The sequence below is a fragment of the Trichomycterus rosablanca genome, chromosome 15, assembly GCF_030014385.1.
Source record: "Trichomycterus rosablanca isolate fTriRos1 chromosome 15, fTriRos1.hap1, whole genome shotgun sequence".
Lineage (NCBI taxonomy): Eukaryota > Metazoa > Chordata > Actinopteri > Siluriformes > Trichomycteridae > Trichomycterus > Trichomycterus rosablanca.
The window spans coordinates 2,944,463-2,960,240 of NC_086002.1; the positions used below are offsets into that span (position 1 = coordinate 2,944,463).

Sequence of the window (15,778 nt, forward strand, 5' to 3'; positions counted from 1 at the left end):
AGGCCTTTAAGCCTCCTGGCTCCACGTGCGGCATATAATGACCCCGGCTTCCGGACAAGCTTCCATACAAGTGAAAGAATTTCATCATAGACCGTGCTTTTTATCCAAAGCAACTTAGAGTTGTGACAGTATACAATCTAAGCAATTCAGGGTTAAGGGCCTTGCTCAAGGGTCCAACAGCAACCTGGCAGTGGTGGGGCTTGAACCGGAAATCTTCTGACTACTAGTCCAGAATCTTAACCACTAGGCTACAACTGCACGAGGCAGAACTTGTTGATATTTTTATTTGTATCTAAATAATCCTGTTTGGGTCGTATCTGCTGCTTGGTTGACACGCGTTTCAATTTGAATTGGGGCTCTCCTCAAACAGGGCTCTCCTCGGACAGGGCTCTCCTCGGACAGGGCTCTCCTCGGACAGGGCTCTAATCGGACAGGGCTCTAATCGGACAGGGCTCTAATCGGACAGGGCACTCTTTGGACAGGGCTCTCCTCGGACAGGGCTCTAATCGGACAGAGCTCTAATCGTACAGGGCTCTCCTCGGACAGAGCTCTAATCGGACAGGGCACTCTTTGGACAGGGCTCTCCTCGGACAGGGCTCTCCTCGGACAGGGCTCTCCTCGGACAGAGCTCTAATCGGACAGGGCACTCTTTGGACAGGGATCTCCTCGGACAGGGCTCTCCTCGGACAGGGCTCTCCTCGGACAGGGCTCTCCTCGGACAGAGCTCTAATCGGACAGGGCACTCTTTGGACAGGGCTCTCCTCGGACAGGGCTCTCCTCGGACAGGGCTCTCCTCGGACAGGGCTCTCCTCGGACAGAGCTCTAATCGGACAGGGCACTCTTTGGACAGGGATCTCCTCGGACAGGGCTCTCCTCGGACAGGGCTCTCCTCGGACAGGGCTCTCCTCGGACAGAGCTCTAATCGGACAGGGCACTCTTTGGACAGGGATCTCCTCGGACAGGGCTCTCCTCGGACAGGGCTCTCCTCGGACAGAGCTCTAATCGGACAGGGCACTCTTTGGACAGGGATCTCCTCGGACAGGGCTCTCCTCGGACAGGGCTCTAATCGGACAGAGCTCTAATCGTACAGGGCTCTCCTCGGACAGAGCTCTAATCGGACAGGGCTCTCCTCGGACAGAGCTCTAATCGGACAGGGCACTCTTTGGACAGGGCTCTCCTCGGACAGGGCTCTCCTCGGACAGGGCTCTCCTCGGACAGAGCTCTAATCGGACAGGGCACTCTTTGGACAGGGATCTCCTCGGACAGAGCTCTAATCGGACAGGGCACTCTTTGGACAGGGCTCTCCTCGGACAGGGCTCTCCTCGGACAGGGCTCTCCTCGGACAGAGCTCTAATCGGACAGGGCACTCTTTGGACAGGGATCTCCTCGGACAGGGCTCTCCTCGGACAGGGCTCTCCTCGGACAGGGCTCTAATCGGACAGAGCTCTAATCGTACAGGGCTCTCCTCGGACAGAGCTCTAATCGGACAGGGCACTCTTTGGACAGGGCTCTCCTCGGACAGGGCTCTCCTCGGACAGTGCTCTCCTCGGACAGGGCTCTCCTCGGACAGAGCTCTAATCGGACAGGGCACTCTTTGGACAGGGATCTCCTCGGACAGGGCTCTACTCGGGCAGAAACAGGGCTCCCCTCGGACAGGACTCCCTTCAGACAGGGCTCTCACAGAGGGATCCTCACAGAGTTCATAGTGTGTCTGTCGGAATCCAGCACTGGCGGATAAAACGTTGCAGCCCTCGACTACATGCGTGTCGGGGGAGGCGCGTAATAGTCTGAGCTCTCCAAGCAAGCGCAACAATCAGATTGGGAAAAAACATGAGAGAGGATTACAACACAACTGCAGCAAAAGTGGGTGAATGAGTCTTACCTGAAAGGAATGGTGCAGTCAAATCGGGCGTGAGGAAGAATGTTGGCTTTCTTGGAGAATAATATGGTCACATCTTCGTCCAGGACTTCATTAGCAACAGGAAGGTCTGCCAGAAACATAAACATGGTTCAAAGAAAAGCTTCAGAGTGAAATAAAGTGAAATAGAACATCCCAGACAGGCTGGACTATATATTTATGTGGGCAGTTTCACTTCAATGATGCCAAACCCCCAAAAAAAACCAACAGATTAGTGCAGTTTCGAAAAAAAACACTGTGTCAAGTTCGCTATGCGCAAAAGTATGCAGACACCTGACCATGAACTTGTTGTACTGAGCTACAGCTTTACTGCCATAACAGCTCCCAACCTTCTAAAAAGGCTTTCAACAAGATTCTGGAGTGTGTCTGTGGTCAAAATGCATCGTGAGGTCAGGCTCTGGTTCGCAGCGGACCTTCCAGTTCAACCCAAAATCAAGAGACAATGAATGTATGTCCGAGATAAAGAAACTGTTAAGGGAATTTAAAATAACCCTTAAAGATTGACACAGACAACCTGGGTAATAGTGAAAGCAAAATAATCAATTTATTACTCAGCTGAGGACCCATCTCATAATGCAAACGCTCACACAGCTTCACAGAAGAGAAAGGTGGATACCGTCCGCCCTATCGCAGTATTTATACCCCGCATTACTGCCCCTCCAGGCTAACTCTTCTCAGCGACCCAGCTCAAGGACGACTTTCCACACCGAACTTGTTTATCATTCTACAGGAACAGTCAGCTTGTTAGGAACGTGGCGTACTTCCATAACAATGCATAAGTATCAAAACTGTGTACCCATGCCAATGTCAACATATCTCTGGACCTCAGAAGCCTTCCAAAAGTCCAAAAAACTTATGAGTTTAATGCAAATTTATTTATTTATTTAGGTTTTAACGCCATGTTTAACACATTGGTGTCATTTAATGGCAGTAATAGGTTTTATGTATGTGTTTTATATTTTGGTCCATATTATATGTTCATTTTTATGGTTGCCAGGTCGGTTAAAAGTCTTCTTGTGTTGTCGTGTGTGAGAGTCTCTTTGATAGTTTCTGGCATGTGTGCTTGTTCTCTTTCTTTATTGTATTTTGGGCATTCTATCAAGATGTGTTTTATTGATACAGGTGTTTGGCATGTTTCACAGGTTGGGGGGTTTTCTCCTTTTATCAGGTGTTGGTGGGTTATTCTGGAGTGGCCGATTCGGCACCTCGTGTATATGACCTGGTCAATGCGTCGTCCCTGGTGAATTCTTGGCTTGGTATTGAAGTTTGGGTGAGTTTAATGCAAATAACTAATCAAATATAAAATTTCCAATCACAAAACATAATAAAGTGTCCAGTAAGTCTTTATCATCTTATACCATCAATTCAACCCAAAGTTGTTGTGTGAAGTTTCTGATCACAGGATGCTGTTGGCTTTCTACTTCCGCTTAAATCCCTATTCTTAATGGTGCTGGCAAATCCCAACAACACTGCTGCACCTAACACATTTGGACAAACACTACCAGGTCTTCCCATGTTAGTAATATTGCAGTGCTGAGAATAGTTTAGCACCCAGATTATACTTGGTGTGTTGGGGTCTATTTAAATCAATGGATGGGATAAGGCGTGTCAGTAATTGTATACCTACAAAACTCATCTATATGTTAGGTGTAGCTCATAAAATGACCAATGAGTGTGTGTCCAAGATAGGTAAACATAGTAAAGTGTCCAGGAAATTAATACATACTGATTTTACGGAGTCTTTATCATCTTATGCCATCAATTCAAACCAAAGTTGTTGTGTGGGGTTGAGAAGTTTCTGATCACAGGACGCTGCAAATCCCAACAACACTGCTGCACCTAATACACTTGGACAAACACTACCAGGTCTTTCCATGTTGGTAATATTGCAGTGCTGAGAATAGTTTAGCACCCACATTAGATCAATCAATGGATGAGATAGAGGGGGTGAAGTGTACAAATCAACAGTCAGTAATTGTATACCTTTAAAACTCATCTATATGTTACGTGTAGCTTATAAAATGACTAATGAATGTATGTCCAAGATAGGTAAACATAATAAAGTGGTCAGTAAGTAAATACACACCATCTTATAAACGTGCAGACTAACTTTAGGGATTTTAGCAGTTACATTTCATAATAAAACTTTTGTTTATGCATTTTTAAGTTGATAATGCTCTAAATGATTAAGTTTTAAAGCTCTAATGTGTTGTTAACATGTTGTTGAGTTAATAAACTGTATTTGGACCCACCTGTGGTCTCTTTCTCATCCACTATTAGCACTGAGGAGTTGTTGAGCTCTTCGATGTCAGAATCCTCATCATCGCTCAGCACTATCATCTCTATATTAGGATCCATTAGCAGTTTAGCTAGCAGCAGTTAGCTGGATCAGGTAATTATAATGTTGTTTAAACACGACGCGCTACAGGTTAGGTTAGGTTAGCCTAGCCTAGCCTAGCCAAGCCCTGCTAACACTTACCTAATTAAAGTTAGTTTGTTAGCAACTCACAAGACAACCCACAAAACTACACATTATTTTACCACCTAAGGTGAAAGAAAACAAACAGCGAGTAACTACATGAAGCTATGGGTTCATTTTCTATCAGGATTAAACTTTCTAAACTTTCCCAGCGTTACACTCACGCTGCACCTAAACTGACCGGATTCAAACTTTAGCGCTGCTGTGTAATAATGTGTCGTTTGGGTATCGAGTCGGAATTGAATCGGTTCTGTGAATCGGTTCCTCTAACCTTAAGGTTGACTAATAATTGTCGGCAATATTGATTTATGATTTATCATTTAAATGGCAAATTATTAATGTTGAATATTATACATATTATTATTTTGACAATCATGATAATTATAATTACTACTAAAATGACAAAAAATTATTGCTGAATTGAATCGGTTCTGTGAATCGGTTCCTTTAACGTTAAGGTTGAGTAATAATTGTCGGCAATATTGATTTATGATTTATCTTTTTAATGGCAAATTATTAATTAATTAATAATTAACAAATTATTATTTTGACAATCATGTGAATTATAATTACTAAAATGACAAAAAACATTACTGAATTGAGTCGGTTCTGTGAATCGGATCGGCAATATTGATTTATGAAATTGATTTATTAATTTATTATTTATTATTTTGACAGTCTTTTTAATGGCAAATTGTAATTGTAAAATATTATGCATATTATTACTTTGACAATCATGATAATTATAATTACCAAAATGACAAAAATCATTACTGAATTGAATCGGTTCTGTGAGTCGGTTCCTCTAACGTTAAGTTTGAGTAATAATTGTCGGCAATATTGATTTATTATCGCTGATATTTTGACAATCTTTTAAATGGAAAATTATTAATGTTAAATATTATGCATATTATTATTTTGACAATCATGATAATTATAATTACTACTAAAATGACAAAAATAAATACATTTAAATAAATGACTAATATTTTATAATAAATTGATATATATACACCACCTATTTCTTTAATAATTCAAATTATATAAAAATATAAAAAACTGTTTTTAAAATGTGTTTGTGTGTGAGAAAGAATGTTTATAGCTGCATCAGATGGTATGTATATTTATAATATAAGTTCTTATATTCTGAAAGTTGATAATACAAAAAATGTTTAGTTGGCAAGTAATATTCAGCCACCTAGTACAAGACATCATTCAACTTCTGCCAGTCATTTTTTAAATACATGACTTTAACGTTCTAATAATAATCCTCACTAAATCTAGCAACGTCGCCGTGCAAGACTCATCCGCGAACCTAAAGATTCGACTCTTACGGTATTTCACACGGTGCAGGTGAAAAGAAGTGGTTGGCTACTGCACACGTTTCGAATGGGGTGTGTGTTAGTCACGGCTCTCCTCGGTCAGGAGTAGAGAGGAAGCACAATCCAATCAGGTAATTGAATGCGACTAGATCGGGAACCCTTTGGGTGCTCAAGTGTTCTCCAACATCCCAAAAACACACCAGTAGGTGCACTGGCTGCTTTAAATTCCCTTCAGGTGTGTTTGTTCACAATGATTATAGGTAGGTCCAGGGGCACCACGACCCTGATCAGAGTAAATTAATGGCTGAAGCTGAATGATATTATATTATTATGACAAATAATGAGAATTATTGTAAATAAATTATTGTAAATTTGATTTGTTATTGCTAAAAATTTTACAATCATTTTTATTATTGTTAAATATTATGCATATTATTATTTTGACAATCATGAGAATTATTATTGATGTGTGGACAAAAACCATTACATACACAACAGTATTTATAATAAAACATTTCTTTACCCACAACCGTTCTGCACTTTTATTTTTATTAATGAATCCACTTCAACAACACATATTACCTTATAAATACTTACATGCATAAACAAAGATCTGTTTGTATAAAGTTCATACTCTTTATAGCCAAAAGTATGTGGACACCTGACACTGAGCTTGCTGGACATCCCGTTCCCAAACTATGGCCCTGAAAAGGAATATACATACAATTGTCTGTAGGGTGTCTGTAGGAATTTGTGCATATTCAGTCAGCAGAGCATTTTGGAGGTCAGTCACTGATGCTGTTTAAGAAGGCCTGGCTTGCACCTGATGTTAGATTTCATCCTAAATGTTGGGTTGAGGTGCAGGTTACTGGGGTTCATCCAAACTAAACCATGTCACTATGGACCAGGCTTTGTACAGAGGAGAGTGTAAGTAAAACACCTGAAATTAATCACCAAAAGTGGTGTCCACATACTTTTGGCCATATAATGATACATTAAATGCATGCAATTCAATCATCTGGATTCATTTACGACGTCATCGGCTCCATCAGTCTCGCTGTTAGACTGAGCGAGACGGAACTTCTCCCACGGATGAGGAGTCTCCTGAGCCGGCATGAACTCCAGCCACTGCTTATAGAAACCTCGAAAACCATCGATCTTCTCCAGGTAGATGTTCTTCGACTTGAACTAGAAAAAGAAGTAAAAATATTAGATCTCACCTGGGTTTGGGTGTCCTCCCACCTACCGACAACAGGCTACTAGAATTGCCCCTAGGTGTGAGTGAGGGTATGCGCCAATGTAATAAATAAACTGACACCCTGTCCAGGGTGTATTTCTGCCTGTCTTGTGTGTTAGTTATGCTCCGGACCCACTGTGACTCTGACCAGGACGATGTCCGAGCCTATAACTGACCTGATCATAGTTGGGTGGATACTGAGAAGCGAACTCCAGCTGCCGGATGACGACCTCGTTGGGTGGAACCTGCAGCTGGTGCATTTGGCGGAGCAGCTCGTGCAGGTAGGTGTAATCCAGACGCCGGGTCGCCTGGCCAATCAGAGCGCTGAACACGTGGGCGTTGGGTGCGACGCCGCACGACTGTTAAAAAGCACAAACAACAACAATATTGTATTATTATACAGGGCAGCTGTAGCCTAGTGATTAAGTTACTAAACTAGTAATGGAATGGTCGCTGGTTTAAGCCCTACCACTGCCAGGTTGCCACTGTTGGGCCCTTGAGCAAGGCCCTTAACCCTCAATTGCTTAGACTGTATACTGTCACAGTACTGTAAGTCGCTTTGGATAAAAGCGTCTGCTAAATGCCGAGAATGTAAAATGTAATGTAAATATACAGCGCCATGAAAAAGTATTTGCCACCTTATTCAGAGATTATGGATCTCGTTGTGGTTCACCGGAGTCCCGAGATCAGAAATGGCTTCATAACATAGAAGAAATCAGGAGATTTTGAATTGTGTTGGGGGAAATTTGTGCCAGATTAGTTAAAAAACAGCCACTGACGACAATGAACCTGGCTCCCAGTCGACATTCCAATTCACATTCACCCCTGAGGTGTGAGCATATAAAAGTGGCGTCCACATACAATTCTAATAAGATAAGATAAGATAAGATAAGATAAGATAAGATAAGATAAGATAAGATAAGATAAGATAAGATAAGATAAGATAAGATAAGATAAGATAAGATAAGATAAGATAAGATAAGATAAGATAGCCTTTTATTATCCCACAGGGGGAAATTTGTAGTGTTACAGCAGCTTTCAAGAATATCAAAATAGAAAATTACAAAGTAATTAATTTAATGATAAACGGTGCACTTAAGTGTCCAGACCTCCATGTCTGAGAGAAGCTGAAGTCCGTCTTCCTGCCTGCTGCATGCGAGAGCAACGCTGCAGAACGTCTGAGGGTTCGGATGCAGCTTCCTCTCCTGCATCAGGACCTTCAAAGCCTGTGAGACAGAGACAAGTGACTTTTTGGGAGGGTTTTATAAAGCAACAGGAAAATTTTGACCCATCATTTACAAGTGATTCCTTGGCTGCGTCCCAAACGGCATCCTTTGTCCTACATGGTGTGTAGTCAAATCAAGTGCACTAAGTACAGACGTGAGCGATTTAGGACACGGCTGCTTCCCATGCCTTTGTTCCACAATAATTCGTTTTTGTTCCCACCCACCTTGAGGCCAAAATCAGCTGACAGATTCAGATCATCAAAAACTGGTGCACCGCTGCCAAGACCCGGGTTCGAGTCTCTGTCACACGGCTGACCTGGTCTGGCGCTCTATGTACGCAGCTGGCAGTCTATGAGGGACGTCATTTTTTGTCTACTTGTTTTGCTGCTCCCTTTTGTCCCAGTATAGTCATTTCCGATTCCCAATTGCATTCCCCCTGCTGCATGAACCTGCCACAGAGGTGCACCGTCTCCTCCGACAAGTGAGCGGTTGCCTTGTACAATCGTTCATCCCTCAGACACAGCAAAATTTGGCCGTTGAGCACAGACTCCAAGGAGCCAGGACAAGAGGGGGTAGGAGATATGAAGGACTGCTGCACATGTATCAGAGGGGAACTGGCTATGTCTAAATTGAGGAGAGTAAGCAAAGAATACAAAGAATTGATGATGAAAAGCTAGACAAAGTTAGATCAATGATGTTAATGTGTCTGCATAAAGCAGATGAAGATGGAAACTACATATCCCAGGGTCCTCTGCTGTCACACTAATCTATGGTTTCTCTCAAACTATTAATAATGCTCTGAACTGACCAAATGGCCACTAATTCCCACAGATACACCCTAAAATCTTGTGCAAAGCCCACCCAGAAAAGTAAAGGCAGTTATAGCTGCAAAGGAGGGACTGACTTCACACTAATGTCCCTGATTTTGAGATAGGATGTCTAAAAAGCAAAAGGCAACATGTCCATATAATTTTGGCACAGAACAGAAAATCTCCTGACCTTTGCACCTTGAAGGTCTCCCGCTTTAGCAGCCTTCCTGATCAGCGTATTAAAGAACGCCACGTCCAGCTTCACTCCGACCTGATCGGCCACCTGGATCAGGCTCTGGACCGACTGGCTGCTGGGCTCGGTGACGTCAGCCAATAGCGTGAGAGTCTTTATCGTGGGCTTCGATCCATCGCTGACCATCTGATTCAAGAAGCCGTCGAGATCGCCGATCAGCGCCAGCCTGTCGGACGCCGTGTCCGCCGCTCCCAAGCCGACCACGCCCGAGTGGCAGGTGCTCGGGTCTAGCAGGTTTGGGAGGCGGGACTTTTGTACCGCTATTGGTGATGGACAGGACGGTGAGCCAATCGGATCATTAATCTGGGATACAGGAACCAGACTCTGTGTCGACTCTGGGGTGTGGTCGTTTATCTGTGGTGCTTCGTAGGTGCCGTCTTTACCCTGGCGCTGGTCGCGTGAGGGCGTGTCAGCAAGGGGCGGGGCCGCAAACAGGCGGCGCTCGAAGGCATCCACGTCCAAGAGGTTCGGAGGAGAGATCCGCTCCTTCAGCCTCAACCTCGGTCCTTTTCTGTGAGCTTTGGTTTTTGGAGACGACTCCTCGGGCACCCTTAGGAGTAACGTGGACGCCAAGGCGGGGCTGCCTATCCCACAATCCCTTGCAGCCCGCAGGAGGATGTTGTAGTTCTGGCCGTCTGGTTTTATGCCAGCGCTGAGCATCTGGTGCCACACCTGTCGAATCAGATTTTATATTAGAGACTGGATTAGGAAAGAGAGCACTCACGTTCTAGCCATAAGTATGTAGACACCCACTTTTAATGACCCATTGTGGCTAAAACTAACTTTGTGGAAGCAGTTTAGGGAAGGTCCTTTACTCCAGCATGACTCCATGAGAACTTAACGGCGGTATGGAGGAACTCCAGTGGCCTGCACAGAGCCCTGACCTCATCTGTGGATTGAATTGGAACGCTGACTGCGAGCGATGCCTTCACAAATGTCCGTGACTGCAGGAATTTTGTGGACGGCCTTTCCTGAAGCAGTGAGGCTGAATTAGAATATATTTTAATAATGGGATGTTCAACAAGCTCATGGTCAGGTGTCCACATACTTTTGGCCATATAGTGACCATAAGAGACTTTTGTAATTCAAGATTCCATGAATGGGAACAGAGGTTATGATAAGCTCTAATGTGAAGCTTAGCACTTCCAATGTCCCACTGTCTTAAGTGGTCCACCACTTAAATAAAATCTGGTCAGGGGGGTCCTATAAGGGTCCATAGACATTAATGGAATAAAGGGGGGTGACAGAGTGTACAGAGCAACCGTAGGACACCCATATGATAGGTATAGCTCCTAAATTAGCTATCGAGAGCTGCTATTACGCTACCATACCTCTGCAGACCTTGCCGGGCGCCCAACAGACACAATTGGCTGTGTCCGAAAGAGGGATGGTCGTGTAGGACTTCCCCCTTTCGTCGCCTCTACAGCGCCTCCTAGTGTCTGTTCAACGTGGTTTTCCATTCATGTTAAGGCCCTATGTAAGAATCCACCACTGTCATGCCAGTAGATACCAGTAGATCACACTGGGGGGTGAGTCTATCCAAATTGGGCTATTAAAAAGGTGCAGAAGAGGCTGGCGTTCCTAATAAAGTGTTCAGTGAGTGTATCAGGTGAAGGAGCCGGTCTGTACCTGCAGTGCCAGCCTGAAGCCCTGCTGCTTGTCCTCCACACAGCACATCAGCAGGTACTGGAACGTCTCCTGAGTGATGGCCTGTCCGGCCTGAAGCATCTCCTACACAGACACAATATAAATATTCTTAAGTACTCGATCAAAAACCTCCGTACCTTGTCTAGGTGGCCAATTTTGCTTAGAAATGCCTCCTGACCTCTATGACCTACTTTCGGAGCTCTGCCCAGAGCTCCCGAGACTTTCCCGAATCTATTTCACATCCCATTAACTGTATGATAAACATTACAGTGTTTTCATCTTCGAGTCTTAGTGGGAAAAAAATAGTTGCAGAAATCATTTACATTTAAAACTGGCATGGAATGTGCAAAAGTTTGTGCACCCTGGATGAACAGAATGTTCTGATGAACCCATAAAAACATCACGCACAGTCACGTAAAATTATATTAAACAAACACCTCAACTAGTAAATTAGGTGCACAAGTTCCACAATCAAATGGCCCCAAATTTCCAAAGGCACACTCCCTAATCTAGTAGAAAGCCTTTCCAATAAGAGTAGAGGCTGTTAGAATTGCAAATTGTGGTAAAAGTACACATATATCTCACAGGGTTAGCAGACTAATGAATCTGTCGAGTGATTTTTGCATTAAAGGGGGCAGACTTGAAGTTGTGTTCCAAATCACACACTGCTCCAGTAAAAAATATGTCCAAATAGTTTAGTTAGACACTATGTAGGGCACAAGACGACTACAATGATCTTTTTATATACCTGAATGTTAGACTGTTGAATTGGATGAAGTGTTAAAGAATGTAAAAATATAACAGTGCATCAGAACACCTTCAAGAGAACTGAATCAAACGGTAAGCCTATTTCTGAAACACACCCTTTAAAGACATGGTTCTCTAGATGCAAATCTTGTTAAAAGAACGCGTTTGACCCTGCTAGACTAACTCTACATTATTCTCCATGGACTTGTGGTAAGTGTCCACATACTTTTGACCGTTTAGAGTACTCTGAGGTTTGGTTCTTCAGAACAAGCCCCTTCAATCGCATTATTTCTACAGCACAACCGAAAAGCTGCAGCGGACGTTACCCGCAGCACTTGAAAGCAAGACTTCAGGTCTCCGGAGCGAGCCACCGCCTTGAGCAGAGCATGATGGGTAATGGCATTCAGAGCGACGTTCTTCCTGCGCAGTTCCTGCCGTAGCCTCATCGCCTGCTCGAGGCCCGACTGCTTCCACGGAGATTCGGCGCACGCGTTGAACAGAGCGGTGTAGGTGGCTCCCGACGGCTCCAACCCTCGCTTCTTCATCTGAGGAGGAAGAGGAGTGTAGTTTTTAATAGCAGAAACGACAAAAATAAATACATAAATAAATAAACGTGTTCTAAGTTAGAATACATCTGACCATACTTCTACAAGTAAAACGATTTATTTTTCTCACTTTGTCTCACTGACCTAACGTTATCCAGCTCAGTCTGGAAATAAAACAGATGGCCGGCAAAACTTACGGGGCTAATCGGTAACAAAAACGATGGCTGCGTATAAAATTGCATACTTAAACTGCACAGTGCACACTGCTCGGCCGGTACTTAATCGGACGTACTAAATGACTGCGCCGTTTCAGCCGAGGACTCCACAAGTGAGGCCGTCAGTCAGATCAGAGCCTCCTGAAGTGGCGAACTTAGTAACTGATGTACTTTTGCCTCGACTCGGCTCTTTGACGCAACGTTTTCTGCTCTCATCTACATCAGAAGCAAGAACCGCTTACGATTTATGACTAGCTGTGACAGAGCCATGAATTTCTATGATGTGAATTTCATGATTTGAAGTAAATACTTAAATACCACAGCAATGTAATGTGCACAGTGTTAATTATATTATTTTAGCTTGTCAAGAGTTTTTGCAATGGTTTGTGGGCCAGGTTTAGTGTGTGTCGGCACAGGGAGGGGGGTGCGTATCCAAAAAGGTTGAAAACCCCTGATTTAGAGTGCTGGTCTGTGGCTCTCCTCAGCCAGCATAGTGTGTGTGTGTGTGTGTGTGTGTGTGTGTGTGTGTGTGTGTGTGTGTGTGTGTGTGTGTATGTGCTCTTACATCGTTGTAAAGTTTAAAGGCTTTTTTGATATATCCAGCTCGTCCACATCCACCGATCAGCACCGTGTAGTTAAACTCCTCCGGCTGCAGCCGCTCCACCTTCAGCATGTCGTTCTCAAACAGCACCAACGCCTCGGCCAACTGCACAGAACCACCGGAGAGACCGAGTGTCATACACACACACCATAACAAGTGTTCACACGCATACATACACACACATGCACATACAGACATTCATACACAAATACACACCCATACACACAGATATACACACATGCACAAAGACACATGCACTCAGATATAAACAAGCACATACAGCCATTTATACACAGAGACACACAGATATATACACACAGATATACACATACACACAAATACACACACACACACATACAGATATAAACAAACACATACACACAAATATACCGTACATACAAAGAAACATGGACAGACACATACAGACTGGCATTCATACACAGATATACAGACACAAACATACATACATACACACACAGAGACATTTATACACATACAGTACAGGCCAAAAGTTTGGACACACTTTCTCATTCCTGTGGTTTTTCTAGATTTTTTTTTTAGTTTTCTACATTGTAGATTAATATTAAAGACATCCAAACTATGAAGGAACACATATGGAATTATGTAGTAAACAAAAAAGTGTTAAACAAACCAGAATATGTTTTATATTTTAGATTCTTCAAAGTAGCCATCTTTTGCTTTAATGACAGATTTGCACACTCTTTGAAATTTTCTCAACCAGCTTTATTAGGTTTCCACCTGGAATGGTTTTCAATGAATGTTTGTGCCTTGTCTAGAGTGAAGTTCTGGAATTTGTTGCTTTTTTAATGTGTTTGAGACCATCAGTTGTGTTGTGCAGAGGTAGAGTTGGTAAAATATAAAACATATTCTGGTTTGTTTAACACTTTTTGGTTCACTACATAATTCTTCATAGTTTAGATGTCTTCAGTATTAATCTACAATGTAGAAAATAAAAATAATCAAGAAAAAACATTGAAGAGAAGGTGTGTCCAAACTTTTGACTGGTGTGTCCAAACTTTTGGCCTGTACTGTATATACACACACACACAGAAACATACACACATATACACAGAGAAATTTATACACAGATATACACACATACACAGATATACACACACAGAAACATACATACACACACACACATACACACACACAGTAACATATATACACATACATACATAAACAAAAACATACATACACACACATACATTCATACACACAGATATACACACAGAAACATATATACACACACAGCCATTCATACACACATATACACACACACAGATCCATATACACACAGACATACATACATATAGATATAAACAAACACATGCACAGACACACACACACATTCACACAGATACACACACACGCAGACATTCATACACAGATGTACACACAGAGAAACATACATATAGACACACACATACAGACATACACACATACATATACGCATACACAGAGACATTCATACACAGATATACACACAGAGAAACATACATATACACACACATACATATGGACATACATACACACATATACAGAGACATTCATACACAGATACAGATACACACACACACACACACACACACACACACACATATATAGACATACAGATATACACACATTCACACACACACACACACACACACACATTCATACACAGATACACACACACACACACACACATATACACATACATTTACACAGATATACACACAGAGTTATACATACACAGATACACACACAAACACACACACACATGGAGATACATACACACATATACACACATGCATAGACACTGATATACACATATAGACAGGCAGACACACACACACACACAGACATTGACAGATATACAGACACACACACAATAACATGCAGATATACAGACAGAAAAACACAGACAGCCCATGATACGAGCTAGCCCATTAATATAACAATATAAGTGATGTTGATCTCACTTTGTGTCTCTTGATGAGCTGTTTACACTGTAGTAGGTACCAGTACTGAGTATTCGGGCGGCTGGGTTTGGATCTGTGTCTCTCTGCTTCTGCTTCTGTGTATTTCAGATCGTGCTGCTCCGGACTCGCTTTCTGGAAACTGGTCCTGGAGGAGAAAGACGAGGTATAATCCCCGAAGTGGTCCTCATCTGCTCGGCCGGGCTGTGTGCCAGTCCCGGGCTCTGGTGATGGATCTGTGTGGGGTTCAGTCCTGAACGATCTGGATGTGATGCTGCTGAGATGTGCGCACCGACACACACGTGACTGAACATTACTGATATTATAACTGTTATTCCAAACTCTCCCTGCTTTACCGAGCACAGAGCGCAACATTATTCACTTCTGTTCCTCTACTGAACTTTAATCAGTAACATTCAGATGATCTCTGGTCTCACTGTCAACACGCCATGCTTGTCTACCTCCTTCGTACCAGTCACAGTGCGCATGCTCAGTAGGACTGACGAAAGCTCACGTGTCCTTGGTGTGTGTACTGCTACCACCTACAGACGTGTTAGCAAATAATCTCATAATAAACTCACTGTCCATTTTATCAGCTCCACTTTGTAGTTCTACAATTACTAACTGTAGTCCGTCTGTTTCTCTGCATGCATTGTTACCCCCTTTCATGCTGTTCTTCAATGGTCAGGACCCCCACAGGACCCCCACAGAGCAGGTATTATTTAGGTGGTGGATCATTCTCAGCACTGCAGTGACACTGACATGGTGGTGGTGTGTTAGTGTGTGTTGTGCTGGTA

General features: G+C 43.1%; 2 protein-coding genes across 4 annotated transcripts in view; both read right to left on the reverse strand.

Annotated features, from left to right (window-relative positions):
* zgc:112980 (uncharacterized protein LOC503706 homolog) overlaps positions 1 to 4,577 on the reverse strand; it is a 28,931-nt gene extending 24,354 nt beyond the window's left edge. For all 3 annotated transcript variants that reach the window (XR_010014738.1, XM_063009720.1, XM_063009719.1), the window contains exons 1-2: positions 4,171 to 4,577; positions 1,883 to 1,988 (exon numbers count right to left, since the gene is read on the reverse strand). Coding sequence is in view for 2 of the 3 variants with exons in the window: in XM_063009720.1 (XP_062865790.1) it covers positions 1,883 to 1,988; positions 4,171 to 4,276 (212 nt within the window). In the remaining variant the exon portion in view is untranslated. The remainder of the gene's footprint in view (positions 1 to 1,882; positions 1,989 to 4,170) is intronic.
* A 1,672-nt stretch (positions 4,578 to 6,249) lies between these two features.
* On the reverse strand, positions 6,250 to 15,440 carry ptcd1 (pentatricopeptide repeat domain 1). Its single transcript, XM_063009723.1, has 8 exons — positions 14,985 to 15,440; positions 12,964 to 13,104; positions 11,965 to 12,183; positions 10,874 to 10,975; positions 9,182 to 9,916; positions 8,066 to 8,182; positions 7,133 to 7,315; positions 6,250 to 6,907 (listed from the first exon to the last, which is right to left on the reverse strand). The coding sequence occupies exons 1-8, from the start codon at positions 15,354 to 15,356 to the stop codon at positions 6,734 to 6,736; spliced, it is 2,043 nt and encodes a 680-aa protein (XP_062865793.1). The 5' UTR covers positions 15,357 to 15,440; the 3' UTR covers positions 6,250 to 6,733.
* Positions 15,441 to 15,778: the final 338 nt, after the last annotated feature.